Source organism: Larimichthys crocea, chromosome XXII, assembly GCF_000972845.2.
Source record: "Larimichthys crocea isolate SSNF chromosome XXII, L_crocea_2.0, whole genome shotgun sequence".
In the NCBI taxonomy this organism is placed as follows: domain Eukaryota; kingdom Metazoa; phylum Chordata; class Actinopteri; family Sciaenidae; genus Larimichthys; species Larimichthys crocea.
In genome coordinates this window covers 14,029,031-14,043,353 of record NC_040032.1, presented here as the reverse complement: position 1 = coordinate 14,043,353, position 14,323 = coordinate 14,029,031, and the positions used below count along the sequence as shown (strand labels likewise).

The 14,323-nt window shown below is 44.5% G+C and overlaps 1 protein-coding gene across 1 annotated transcript in view; it reads right to left on the bottom strand.

The window, feature by feature from the left end:
• Window positions 1-14,264, bottom strand: part of rnf43 (ring finger protein 43) — an 82,948-nt gene extending 68,684 nt beyond the window's left edge. Inside the window, exon 1 of the mRNA XM_019254361.2 lies at window positions 12,259-14,264. Coding sequence (XP_019109906.1) covers window positions 12,259-12,480 — 222 coding nt within the window. The 5' untranslated portion in view covers window positions 12,481-14,264. The remainder of the gene's footprint in view (window positions 1-12,258) is intronic.
• Window positions 14,265-14,323: the final 59 nt, after the last annotated feature.

The window sequence follows — 14,323 nt, the reverse complement described above, 5'->3', positions numbered from 1 at the left end:
GGCACCAAGGGCAGCTGACATTGAAACAACGAGGATCTGTTTTTTTTTTTACTTGGAGGCTGCAGGAAGCCTAACGCTGGAGTAAATGTAAATACACGGGGTTATGTAACCCAGATTTAGATGATATTCCGCCCGCTCTATCACTTCCCTACAAAGTCCCAGTCTGTGGTCAAGGCCGTTTCGAAAGAGAATAATCTGAACACATTCCAAGTGGAAAACCAGCACAGCACGCTGGCATGGAAAAGCCAAGATAGTAACGCATATTTCGAGCGAGTTCAACAATGAAGTCATTTGTGTTTCCGTTGCCGACTTGAGTTAGTTGTTAGTGTTGGCTTTGCCACACTTCTCAGGGGGTTAAACATAAAGAGAGGAGAGGAGAGGAGGGGTGGGGGAGTCAGTCAGTGACTGTCCAAGCCTCTCTCGCACCCTGAACAGCAGACTGTCAGCATTCCTGCTGGGTGCCAAGGTATTTACTTTGGACAAGAGAGGGAGGCACTGCGAGGGACCGCTTCTAATTAGGAGCAGCCAGTCAGGAGGTCATGGCCAATTGGAATGGGTTTCCTAGATACGCGGTCCTCTCCTGAGGGGACAGCAGCACACCACAGCACAGTGAAGTCAGTGCGTCAAGTCAGTAACTTATTCCACCTGAGGTTCGGCTAATACATGACATAAGAGTGGCTACAGAGTCTTTACAGAGTCACAGTCCTGAAGAATCTTGATATTGGATAAATATTTGCATGCTTAACGGCGAAAGATTTGCCTGATGTGAAGTGCAGTTGATCCAAAACACCAGCAACAGCAAGATGACAGTCATGCCGAGCAGCATTACATTAATAACGTCTCAGAACGAATTATGTTTGTATACTTCAAAGACTAGTTTATTCATATTTCATCACACAAACTGGCAACCATTGGATGTCCACTCAGATATCACAGGCTTGAGACCTGTGGCAGTAGCATCCTGGGGTCCTGAGTTCGTCTCAGTTCCACGTTAACAAGTGGACCTGTGCCGAGCTTGAACAAGTCTAAAAGATGAAAATAAAACAAGGCCAGGCAGGCCGAGACGTGACCTCGACGGTAGAGGCCGGACTGTGTGAAATTCATCTGTGAGCGCACGCATATGTGCATGTAGCGCAACCCAAGGCCATGTGACACCAGTTCAGAATCTCTCAGCGAGTCACATGGTACTGTGTCTCCTTCACTGTGCATTTTCCAACCAAAACTCCCTGAAGGGGAAAGAGGGAAACTCTCGCCGCAGGTGAACAGAGAGACGAATGCATCGGTTAAACACACTCGTCTGGCAGACATACTAACCCTTTTGTCTGATTCAGAAGCATGCACATTTCATTTAGTCCGACTGAGAGAACAGCCATCTATCATGCTGGCAGGCATGTGACTGGATGTATGATGATCAGCTACATTCACAGAGAGCGATCATTCACCTCCCACTCACACAGCAGTCATTAGGAGCAGACAGGCGGCTACAAAGGGCAAAAACACAGACACGTTTAAAGACAAATGACAAAGTCACTTCCTTTTACAGTGTTATATGCCGTGCTCCCTGAAGAACTATTGAAAAATCTCTCAAAAAAAATATCAGGGTTTTGTGTGTTTGTCTGATAAAAATCTTTGATGCTTCTTCTTTTTAGTGAGTCAATTAGCCCGGAGGCCGTCTTAAATCAGAAAGACAAGGGAAGCTTTTAGCAACTGAAATCTCTCGTGTCGTAACCGTGACTGAATTCCTCGGATTGAAAACTTGTATTTACTGTTCCTAAAAGTTCTGATTTACTTCTGGTTCACTGTTAATTTCCTCTCTGTCTCAGGGCCGTTGTAAGTTTTGTAATTAACTATGCGAGTTAAACAATTGGCAAGGTTCAGGTCAGTCTTTCCAGAATAAGTCCTGAAAGTTATGATCCTTCAAATCAGCCTGAGTGCACTGTTCTAACGTTGAATCACGGCTGTGTAAAGTTATTGCAAGTGCAAACCGACTGCTGCTAGTTTACATGCCAAACATTTAACTGACAAGACGCACATGGGGGCTTTCAGGCCAGATTCAGACCGAACCCAGTGCTGCATTGAACACGCAGGTTTTTACATTCATTTCAATGGGGTTAGTTTTTTTTTTTGGCTGCTGCACTGAGATCTGCAGGGGGGTGCCCAAAGAAAATGCAACAACTTTTGAACTTTTGAAGAAACGCAACCTGACGTCACACTGCGATGGGAAGAACAGTTGTTTACAATGTAGCTGCTTGCCGTCCAATAGTAAAGATGTTAAAGAAACTCATCGCTGTTCCAAGCTGTATAACCCTGCCATAAGGGAACACAAGGACGCCATGCAGCCGCTTGCCGTTGCGTCGCTCTTCAAGCTCAGATTTCTGGTCAGCATTTGTACTTGCGGTATAAGCAGCATGAACAACCACACCGGTCTGTTTTGCGTTGTGTGACACGTCGTAATTACAGGCCTCACATTCTGCTCGTTACTGCGAGTAAAACTTATTTTATCAAGTCTGTCGAGGGGGGGGACAGTGGATCCACAATCATATCGTGAAGCGGTCACAGGAAGCACAATGTAACACTGAATTCTCTTCAAAACAAGTCGGTCTGGCTGCTCTGTAAACTTTAACAAAGTAGCTGCTCATCAAATGCTTTCTGCCTCAAGAATCAAAGTATCAACTTCCACTTGATGTTAACACCAGTAACCACAGGTCACTCCAGGCCCTACAACACAAGTCCATGCAGACACAGAAACCTTCTGTCGTTACCTTATGTCACAAAACTGCCAAAGAAGTGACACCTTTTGCATAGAAATTGACTTTAGAGGAATATACATTAGAAACAGCATTACATAATGCTAAAAACTCAGAATATATATGGACACAAATGAACAAAAAGGCACTTAAATAAAGTTTAACCTACTGCATATCTTACCTGACTAACTAACTGCACTGCAAGGCCGTAGCTGAAAGATTCAGGAAACTTGTCAACATGTCTTGCACCACATTAGTGCTGCTTCATTGAGAAAGTTTGATTCAACATGAATCAGACTCTGTCTCTGAGTGTACACAGTAAAATCTGACATTTCTGTATTCAGCTTTTCTAATTCAATAAATCAAACTCTGCACGAAGGAGGCCAGTATCACGACCATTATCAGAACTAACACTGAAGTCTTTCTGAGAAGTCGGCACCCCCCTGCCCCCCCCAAAAAAGAAAAGGTCAAAAACGGGACATGCTGGTTACTGTTTGGAAGTGACCATGTGACTTCCAAGACATAAAGCATTTTTTGTCAGCAGCGTTATCTCCCTGGATCTGGGGTTACAATATGGCTTTTGTAGTCATGCAGCACTGAAAGATCTAAGTCACTTTGATCCCGCTTAATAGAGTTTGGTAAATGATCTCAGTATGGGAGCTCCACCTCCTGCACACACACACACACACACACACTGTGGTTACACTCACAAAGACTCACTCATGCTTGTACACACATATATAAAGAATCAGACCGTCACACAGGTGAAAGCTCGTCTTCTTGCGGATCGTTGAGCCAAGCGTTCAAGCAGAAAAGTAGAAAATTCGCTTCCACTCACGAGACTAGCTCTGTGCTCTAGATTTTTAACAATATCACTCTGCAGCTTTGATGCATGTGCGATCTGTCATAAACATGTTTTCGGCTCCTCGCGCCAGGAACCAAGCAACTTTGTGCAAAAACTACATTGCTGGGAGGTGTGTTATTGTTGTGTTTGTCAAAGCGGCACAAATAAAAGTGAGTGAAAGAGCCACGGGGAGCCGGAGAGAAGAGGGAGGGAGTTTGTCAGAGAGCATTTATCTGTGGTATGGTGATGACTCTTTTCCTCCAGCCTCTCAGCAAACTAAGCGCTTCCTGCCTTTTGAGTGCACGTAGCCATATTTGTCCTTGAAACTAAAGCACATGCAATGAATTACAACCGTTTTAAAGAGCTGTCAAGAAACAAGAGAGGGCTGGTTAGAGGAGAGGAGGTGTGTAGGAGGAATTCGAAGCTGCGCTGTGGGAGAAAAAGAAGGAGCGAGACAAACAGAGAAACGAAAGCCTTTGATGTTAGCGGGAGCAGAAGAGGCTGCTCTTGCCACTACAGGCGGGGCAGAGGTATTAGTGAGTGACTATGAAGACATTTGGCGGAGAGTGACCGTCTGATGAGACGACAGCTAACATAAATCAGGACCCAAGTTATCCCAAGTTAGTGTCAACATCTGTACGAGCTTTCGTGCCTTCCACCCCGCACATGTGGAGATATTTCACTAAACTTTGATGGCGGCGCTGGATAAAAAGTCAAAGACATAAATATCTGCACCAGATTTCAGGACAATCATTCAACAGTTGTTGACCTAAGTCATAGCAGTGGACTGATGGGACGTTGCCGTCCTTTAAGCTATGCCATTAGTGTGTCTTCAACAAGCGGCAACCTCCGTGACTGTGAAGTGAAGCCAACATGGAAGTGCCAATGACTGCAGTACCTCGGACAGACACTTGAGGCTGGCTACAGATTGAGTCAGTCTCCATAAGTCCCCATGTTTAAAATGTCCAACTTCACAGCAGAGATGTTTACAGCCTTGTACAAAAACAGTTTTGGTCTCTATAGCTAAATTCCCCGTTGATGACAACTGCACTGAGGGTGAATTTTTATAGAACTCACCTGTTCACATTATATTAAGGCTTAAAGTTATGCAGAATTAAGAGCGTGGCCGCTTTGATTGACAGGTAAGTACCATTACAGATGGCTTGTTTGATCATCCAGGTGTCAGTGAGCCCACCGATGATTAGAGATGGGAATTGATAAGATTTTTACGATTAAGATTCCATTATAGATTCTGCTTAACGATTTGATTCTTTATCGATTCTCTTATCGATTCTCATTTGGGAAAAAAAGGAGAACAAACAGGTTGATCAGCATCATCTAGAGGAGGTAGTGAACTGGAGCGAGTACTAGTACAGCTGCCAGCCTCTGAGCCAGGCAGACTCTCTCTCTCGTCATGGTCATCATCTAAATGTAATGCAGAAGGCATTTGTTTAATGTTAACTGTTATAGCATGTTTTACAAAGAAGAACATCGCGCTAACATGGTAGGCAGTGTGTTATTTTCCTTCCGTAGTAACCACAGAGGTGCTCATAGCCTGGCTGCTGCTAGGTTGAGATTCATCTCCAGTCCGAAGCGTGTCAAAAACACCACATTCATTTAAAAATATTGCATGTTGTGTGCGCGAATGTTTCTGCATGTTCGTCGTGTTCTCTCCCGACGCTGTTATCTCCACTTTGCAATGATTGCAAGTTGCCCTGTTGCCAACTGTTTTGGTAAAATGCAGCCAAACTTTGGAGTGTTTGAACCGAGTGGGTGACATTGTTTACTATTGATTGCACTGCACGTGCGAAAGTTGCGTAAGTTACGTGATTACGTAATTAGTCGTGCTTTCTGGAATCGATAAAAGAATCGTTAGATAAACTGCTAAACGATTCCATGGAATTGAAACACACGGAACCGGTTCGCAACAAGAACCGATCGATTCCCATCCCTCTTGATGATCCACGTCTTTGCCGATTTTTAGATTAACCAGGGGGCGAAAGAGGCAGGACTACCAACATGATGGCGACAAGAGCAACAGATTTCACTAGCTGTCAGTCTGAGGTAAAGTTAATGAAGCTCAGTGTGAGACCATTTTGACATTCAAATGTAAATTGCGCAATGCTACTTTTTAATTTTGCACATTAACATCAAGCTGCCATGTCTGAGGATGGCTTGCAGCCAAAGATAAGTTAATCACAGTTAATTGGCAGTACAAAGTCAGATGTGCATCGCTCGGTATGCAACCAGTCCAGTATGGAAGCGGGCGAAGGATCTAAAGAGCTAGTTCCGCACCTTGAGGCCGGGTACGCTATCGAGAGCTACTGCGAGTGAATGCATCAAAAAGGAGAAGAAGGAAGAAGAGGGAGCAAAAAGCCAAGTTAGCCAGGGCGAAGAAGTTAGCGCTGACCAACTTTTTTGTCGTATTCTTTCTGCATCTAGCTTATAGGCTAGACATAGTTGCATGCATGCATGACAGAAAAACAAAAGCTTTATTCATTCATAAATTCATGGTGAAAAATGTAGGGCAGGGCAGTGATCATAAGCCTTCACCTCGGGGGAGAATCCAAAGCAGTCCAGTAGCATTCGAAATTCGACTGCCATGTGGCGCAATTGTGATCTGTTGCAACATGGTTCTCTGTAAATCTCTATAAATGTGGCCTTGATCCCCGGGGAAGGGATAGCTTGGCCTCCACGCCTGCTATGGATCAGCAGACTTTCCTCTGTACTCCCAGTGGATCGGTTTCAGCTGGAAGGTTGAGGACAGGTGCTTCACTTGACCTGCACTGTCAGGGCAAATTCAGAAAGGTCACACGAGATACCCATCTTGCTGGGAATGCAAAAATGTCAAAGTGTTTTTCGACTGTTTAACCCATGGACATTTTACATAACTGAATCCCGCTGACCCTGAAAGCACCTCTTGCCCTGGCCCTATGTCAGGTACGGTGGCATCAAAGGGAAGTGAATGTGTGTGTGTGTGTGTGTGTGTGTGTGTGTGTGTGTTCTTTTATAGTCAGTGGTGACTCACTCCTCTCCATTGTAATGGATCTGTGGCTACATAATGGCACAACTTAAAAGAGCTGCGTACATTTGCTACTCCTTCAGTGCCCTGGTGGTTTCTCGGAGGGACAGACAATAAAAGCCCTCGAAAAGAAGAGCGAGACAAAGCCTGTATCATTAAGATTTAAGTGCGTGTTTATGTGTGCATGCATGTGTGCAAGTTTTTCGTCCACTCGGAGATCAATGAAGTGTGTTAATGTGAAAACACACACACACACACACACGAAAACATACAGCCCTCGCTTTTTCTGTTTGTTTCTGCTCTTCCGTCCTCTCCAACTCACCCCGTCTGTGGGCCGGTTCAAGGATAAGTCCAGTAGTAATGCTTTTACCATGCTGCATTGTGTGTGTGTGTGTACTTAGCATGTGCGTGTGCATACTCAACATGGGTGTGCTGCTGCTGCAAAAAAAAAAGTGGAATTATTGTAAGTATGTGACTCTTTTGCACAAATGTACGAGGGAGTGACTGGATGAGTGGAACAGTGATAGTGACAGAGTGCACGCTGAAGTAACAGAGATTTTTCCTCCTTGTTATTTGCATGAGGAGAGCTATGAAAAGTAGAAAAGAATGTGTTGTATAACATTCAAGAATTCCAGACCTGGTCTAATGACTTAAAAAGAAGGGGGCCGGCAGGATTAAGAGATTTGCCATGTTTCCCCTACCTGCCTCTCCCTTCTTCCCAATGCCCTGAGAAACATCTCAACAGCCATCTCTTGTGGAAGAGGGTGGACAGGACAGCGCTAGCCCCTGCTTCCTGTGCTGCAGGGCTCCAGTTTTGTCAGATCCCTGCTCAGGAGAAACCATTAGTCCAAAAAGCTTGTGCGATAGATTCGGACACACGTGGGGGTCTGTTCAAGGCAAGGGCCAGAGACAACACGGAAGTGTATTCTCAGATCACTTAGAGGAAGGAGACGATAGAAACGCAATAGCAGGCGGACTGAACTGATGACCATATGGAAATACAAAAGAAAAACATGTCTTGACAGCAGATCTGTGCGAGCTGGCCACATAAGAGGAACGCGAATGATCTCTCTATCAACGGCACCCAGTGTGTTTTTCTTACGTTATATGGCGTCTTTAAAGTTGACGTGTGTCCCTGAATGGCTTCCCTTCGCTACACAAACAGCAGTTAATCACAGAAAAGTCGGCGTTCTTTTTAACGGACGCAGTGGCGAAGCGAGGGGGGAAATTGTGAGCTTATAGCGATTTCAGCCATTCCGCCATGTATCTGCCGAGGGGCAGATAGGACGAATGGGGACGTGATTCTACTGCTGTTTATGTTGAGGGCTCATATGGTGTCCTTACCAGTGGACATAGCAGAGCTCTGCATGCCAGACATGCTGATACCGATATTAGAGAGTAAAAGATGCAGATACATGCCGTATTATATATCCTTTTGCAATGATATATTGGTCGGACATCTGTCTTCAGTGAGTGAATCTGTTTGCCAAATGTGAAGGTTTATACCAATGACAGTATAAAGAACGGACAGCGTATGCGTGATGTCTTGCACAGGTTCCTGAAGCTCAGAATATGTGGTGCAGGCTGCCGCCATGTTAGTAGTCCTTCTTCTTCTGCCTCATGGCTAATCTAAAAATTGGCAAAGACGTGGATCATCGCCCGAATGACACCTGGGTGCTTAAACGACCCATTTGTAAGACAGCTACCTGTCAATCAAAGCAGCCATGCTGTAAATTCTGCATAACTTTAAGCCTTAATATAATTTAAACAGGTGAGTTATATAAAAATTCACCCTCAGTACAGTTGTCATGAACGGGGAAATTAGCTATAGAGACCAAAACGTTTATTTCTGCTGTGAAGTTGGACATTTTAAACATGGGGACTTATGGAGACTGACTCACTTCTGTAGCCAGCCTCAAGAGGACGTTTGTTTTTGACACTTTCACATTGGCTTCACTTTACAACCATGGAGATTGCCGCTTGCTTTATAGCCTCCAGATTCATTAACAAGCTAACAGTGAGATGTGTTTCCATGCAGGAACATATAAGCGTGAGAGCGAAGCACTAAGTTTGATGTGAAAATGAAGCACACACTAATCCCACATTCAACCATTTTACAGTCAAGATGATTCCTTTCAACGTTGTAATTCATCCACACCCGTTTCTGCAAATATCAAATCTTCCTAAACGTCATGGATTAGGAGGCAAAGAATATGAAGTAGCCTCAGGGCAGAGATTTGCTGAGGGTTTTCTTTATTTTTTAACTTATATTAAGGTGTCATCTATCCAATGAAGAGTTCTCACAAAACAAAGTCAAGAGACAAAAGCAAAACTATGTGCAGCAGCACTTCCAACAATGTAAAGCAGCGAGGAGCCCCAAGGAGCACAGGCCAGGCTGTTATCTCATCCTCGAAGATAGGAAGTATGGGCAGGAAATCTAGAGGGAGGGGGAGGAGAGGGCCCATATGGGAAGTGCAGTGTAAACAGTCGCAGTTTTTAATCATCCCAGCTCACGTTCGGAACTGGACGCACTTTGATGTTCTCCCTCAGCGCCCCCACCGCCCTCCCATCCCTCGTTCCCAAACGGCCGGCGCTGAGGGCCGAGCCAGGGAAACATGCAGATAGTGGCCTCGGACAGCGGAGAGCTCGGGGAGGGACGAGGAGGCATTCAGTACCTTGTGGGACACTGAGAAGGGAGACGAAAGAATGTGAAGTGGTGCAGAGTTAACTGGTGTTCAGTCAATTGCCTGGCCTGCCTTAATTATAGCTGATGTATTTAAGGGAGCTCTCGAAGGTCAATTCAACATTTCAAAGTACAAAGACCCAAAAAAAAAAAAACAGCCAAAGGAAGAAAAGAAAGTCAAGATGGCTTTTATGATATCCTTTAATTGGGCACAATGCCCATTGGAGGATAAACTCCAACTCCTTCTCTCAACAGAGGCCAGAGGACAGTTGACAATCGCCTCGAGTTTAAAGTTATCCCAAAAGCTTTTTGCACTTCTCCTCTGGTCACAGTGTAAGCCTGATTTTGGAAAGGGGGAGAGAGTCAAAATTCCTCAGCACTTGTATTTGTCCAAATAGTGCTGGCCGGTCTCCAGCCAGTGTTCCAATGAACGTGTTCATTCAGAGGACAGGGCATACTTCCAGAGAAGTATCACAGTTTAATAGATCAGAGGGAGATACGTACCAAAGAACAGTCTTATGACTTGAATACACTGAGAGAAACTGGGAACTTCTTCTGTCCCAAGTACTCTCTTGAGTTTGTTCCTTACATGTGTTAGCAGACATAATCAAAACAGGATCTGATGATTTATAAAAGACCTCCATGTTCCACCTCTACAAAACGTTCTGCTTCCAAAAGGCTAAAATCCATGGATCTGCACTGTTTTACGCAACAGGCACAGTGCAGGTTTATCATTTTTTGACACTGTATGGCTGATACAAAAGTTTTTTTAATTAAATATTTGCTTAACTTCCAGTGCAAGATTCTGCTTGTGTAGATATCAATCTGCAAAATGAGACATTTCTAGCAAGACGATAGGAACCACATGTTGATGAAGACCAACAGATGACTGTAGCTGCCACGCTTCAAGCGAACAACTTGAAGTAGACTCAGAACCCACTAACAGGAATTAAGCTTCATAAACCATATTGGTCATTAGGAAGGTTTAGACGCAAAGAGAAGAGACATAAATCTTAAGATAGAAAGACAAAGACAGACTGAGGCAGAGAACCTAACTATGGAACTCAAACCTCCTTTCCAGCCTTCCCCCCCCCCCCGACATCCACCTGAAGACAGGAACATAAAGCGGGACCGTAAAGCAGCCTGCAGAGGCAGCGAGGACCTGTTGGAACAGGTCTAAGCTGCAACAAAGAGCATCCTGCAGCACCTCTGCGCACTGTGGGAACAGCTTGGGGAAGAGAGAGTCTTGCAAAACTATACCTTGCTATCCTTGGACAGAACCACAATCAATGGTCTGAGTTGGGGAAACATGAAAACAGAAGAGAGTACAAAACCATTCATTTAAGCCAGCAAAGAGAAAGCAGGATCTTATCAGCAGAGGATTAGACTGTCGCCATTCTGACTGCGGCAGAGATAAAAATATTACTTTGAATGTAGAACCGGTGCTAACCTTCCTTCACACCATTAGGGAAATCCAGGCAGATGATCGTGTCTGCAATCTTGATCAAGCTCTTTCACTCACTGTGTTGCCTTTATATGTACAGCTACTGAAGCTTTCTGCTGAGATGACAGGGGGTTAATAACTTTTCATGTACTCCACAGCAGTTTTATTTTGGCCCCTGGAACACTACAAAACACCGAGCGAGGTTTGATGGGGAAAAAATACAGAAAGCTGGAAATCCCAGAAAGCTGGAAGCAGCGTCTTTGATCTCAGCCACGCTGTGATATGCATCCTAACATGTTTTTTAACTGGAGAGAGACAGAGAGAGAAAGAGAGAGAAAGAAAGAGAGAGGGGGGAAAAAACAAAACAGCAATGGCTTTTCACCGTGCTTTAATACTGGGGCTTTCTCTGTGGACAAACCGTGTAAATCCTTATCAATTATGGCAAACTGCAGCATCTGGCTTGCCATTCACAAAACCTCCCACGCCTGGTGAGTGAGAAGAGACAAGATCCTGCAGTACCTCATATCTGTCGTCCCGTTTCTTTGGAGACGGTAAATAAATTGACACAGCCAAGCTTTATGTCCCAGGAACCCTAATCCACTCTTGAATCCTAAATATGCACACTGAAAGGAGCACATACTTGCGTTCGCAGGGTAGCGGCATTGCTTCTTTTTTTTCCTTCTTCCTCTAAATGGTTAAAAAAAACACTTTTGCTTAAATTATAGGCTTGCGTGCGTCTAAACATGATTTGCCGTGCTGTTTAACAGTCTTGGACCACACCTTGATATTATAAATGTTGGAAGGCGAATTAAATGCCATAAATAGTTAGTGCAAAACAAAGCTGTCACCCAAGATACACCTTCAAAAAGGTTGTCAGCTTAAACCCTGTTTTTACAGGAGAAGTAAAAATAGACCGAAAACAAACTAACCTCAAGAACACCTGCATGTCATCACTATTGTTAAAGGAATTTAGATATTCTGTCATCACATGCCGAGTGCTGAGTGGGACGTGTGGTGTTGTGAGCAGCTCTTTGGATACCTACAGCGTACTGTAACCCATGGTCACTACAGTATTTTGATGGCATATAGCAACAAGTACAGGTGTTAAGATCATTTGGTTCTTTAGACAGCGATGCGGTGTAAACTGTTTTTTAGGTTAGAGGAACATGGGGGCCAGAAGTCGCCCCACAGAGCGACTCATACACTGAAACTCTGTTTGTTTTTTTCAATAGCATGCTATAGGGGAATGTTTAAGTGCATTTATCCTGATATAAGCTCTGAGTTTGTTTATTATCTGACCATTTGTGCAGACAGAAGAACATCTCTGACATTAAAAATATTATAAGGATCAGGCTGATATAAATGCATATCAAGTGATGTGAACACATGCATGCTGCTGAAGTGCCTCTGAGCAAGGCAACCTGTAGAAACAACTGAACAACAACAGGTGCTGTTCCCCAGCCTTTGTGCATGTGTGGAGGTCAATGGCTCTTACAGTGTACTCTTTCTCCACCTTACCTGCATTAGTTTTCCCTCCGCGAAGCCGGCACTTCCTCCCACGAACACCCCTTCCAGGGTGATGGGCTTCCCCGTCGGCTCGTGATTCAGCAGTGCCACCTTGATGACCGCTCGGAGGGCCGGCCGCTCGGACTCCAGGCCCGGCTGGCCCAGCACCACCTGCAGGGCCGCCATGAGCAGCCACGGCCAGAGCCCGGCCAGGCGCCGCTGGGGGACGGTCATGGCCTCGGCTGCAGCGGCGGTGCCCGGCCGCACATGGTGGACTTCAAAGCAAGGCAAGCACCGCGGATAGACAAGACGGAGGAGGGGAGGAGGGGGGGGGAGTAAAATGTGTTTGTATGAATACACGTCCCACTTCTTTGAGCTTCAACGACTAACGCGAAACAGATAAAATCCAAAAGGTTTAAACCTGGAGGACTGTCATCATAACATCCATTCAGCACCAGAGTTCATGCTCAGTTGTGCCCACATGGAGCAACTTCACACAGAGCTGAGATAAAAACTTGAAGGCTTGAGTGAACTTTTTTTTTTTTTTTTTATCCAGTGTCATTAACGTGAGAGGCGAAACATTGTTTGCTCAGATACACCGTGAGAAGACAGACACGTTGTGTTACGAGCTTCAAGTTTCCTCCAGCCTGGTCTTCATGGGATAAACAAATGTCCTCATCTGAAACGTGTTCGCCTTAAACAGCCGTATCCTCTGCGGACAACAGGGCAGGTCCAGGCAACAGTGTATCGATCTTCATCCGTATCCGTGTGTACTTATTTTATTATTATTATTTTTTACAGTGTGTCACTGTAACTTACAATCACATTTTGCGACCAAACAGCGTCAGAAGATAGCACATCCTGTGGGCGCCACATTTTCTGGATAAATCCACAAAAAACGCAGCAGGGCGACGACTTGAACTTCAAAGGCTGAGTTACAGGTTGCCGCCGGAAAGTTATAAGGCATGCTGACGGATAAAGCAGTGCCAACAAGTGGAGTAATACATACATACATAAAAATATATATCTATATATATATTTTACAACCGAGGAGTTGCGAAAAAATAATCCTCGAAGAAGTTAAATTCAGTCCAGCGCTTTATCTAAACATGAACTAAAGCAAATGAACCGTTATACTAACTTATAGCTTTGTAATTAGACTGGGTCCGAAACCAAAGCGACTTCTGTAACAGACCCATCCACTTATTTTCCTCCACAGTCGGTCTTCATTTACTCGCTGCTCCCTTGAATTCAGCGCCTCCGCCGCTCCGTGAGAAATTAGATACGCTCCTCGTGAGAACACCGAGGGGAGAAAATGAATCGTTTTTATATATTTATTTAAAAAAAAAATCATTAACGATTAAAAGAGTGGAAAGGCCACACAGAGTACGGGATAAAAGTGCTCCAAACTCCCTGTGAGCTCCATTTAAAGTTGACAAAAAGTTGGAGAGAAGACGCCGTGTACAAATTATGACACCGTCCCAAAAAGTTCTACCTCCCGGACTGTCTCTCGCGCTCCCCTGGGATCTCATTGACAGACTCTACCTGCTCGCAGTCCTGGTGCGTTCACGGACCGGCGGAGATTTGGCTTTTCAAAGAAACGGCGTACATGGGCGACAAGTTAAACTCAAAGAAAGGTGGAGGTGTATCACCCGACTTCTTTAAATGTAGAAGAAACCGTGTGGTGTTATTATGACGCTATTATCAAAATGCAAAGTCAAAGTTACATCCGGTGTTTACTCCTATTTTCACTTAACTTGATATCAAACTCAAGTCTTTGATATAAAAAACATATCAGACACCACTTCTGTGACTGAATCCATTTTCTACTCAAACACAATAAAATGCTGCAGAATTTAAAATAACTAGAGAAATGATGTAACCGGATTTTCCGAGTTTCACCTGAATGTTACATTGGACGCCGAGGGCGGAGCAGCCGCGCAGCCGCAGAGCTGATCAACCCTGAGTGAGTGGCTCCCTCTAGTGTACAGCATCGTATTAAATACACATCAACAAACATCCAGCTTCATTACTAAATAAAATAAGTTCACACAAGTGTTTAAAAAGACTGAACCTA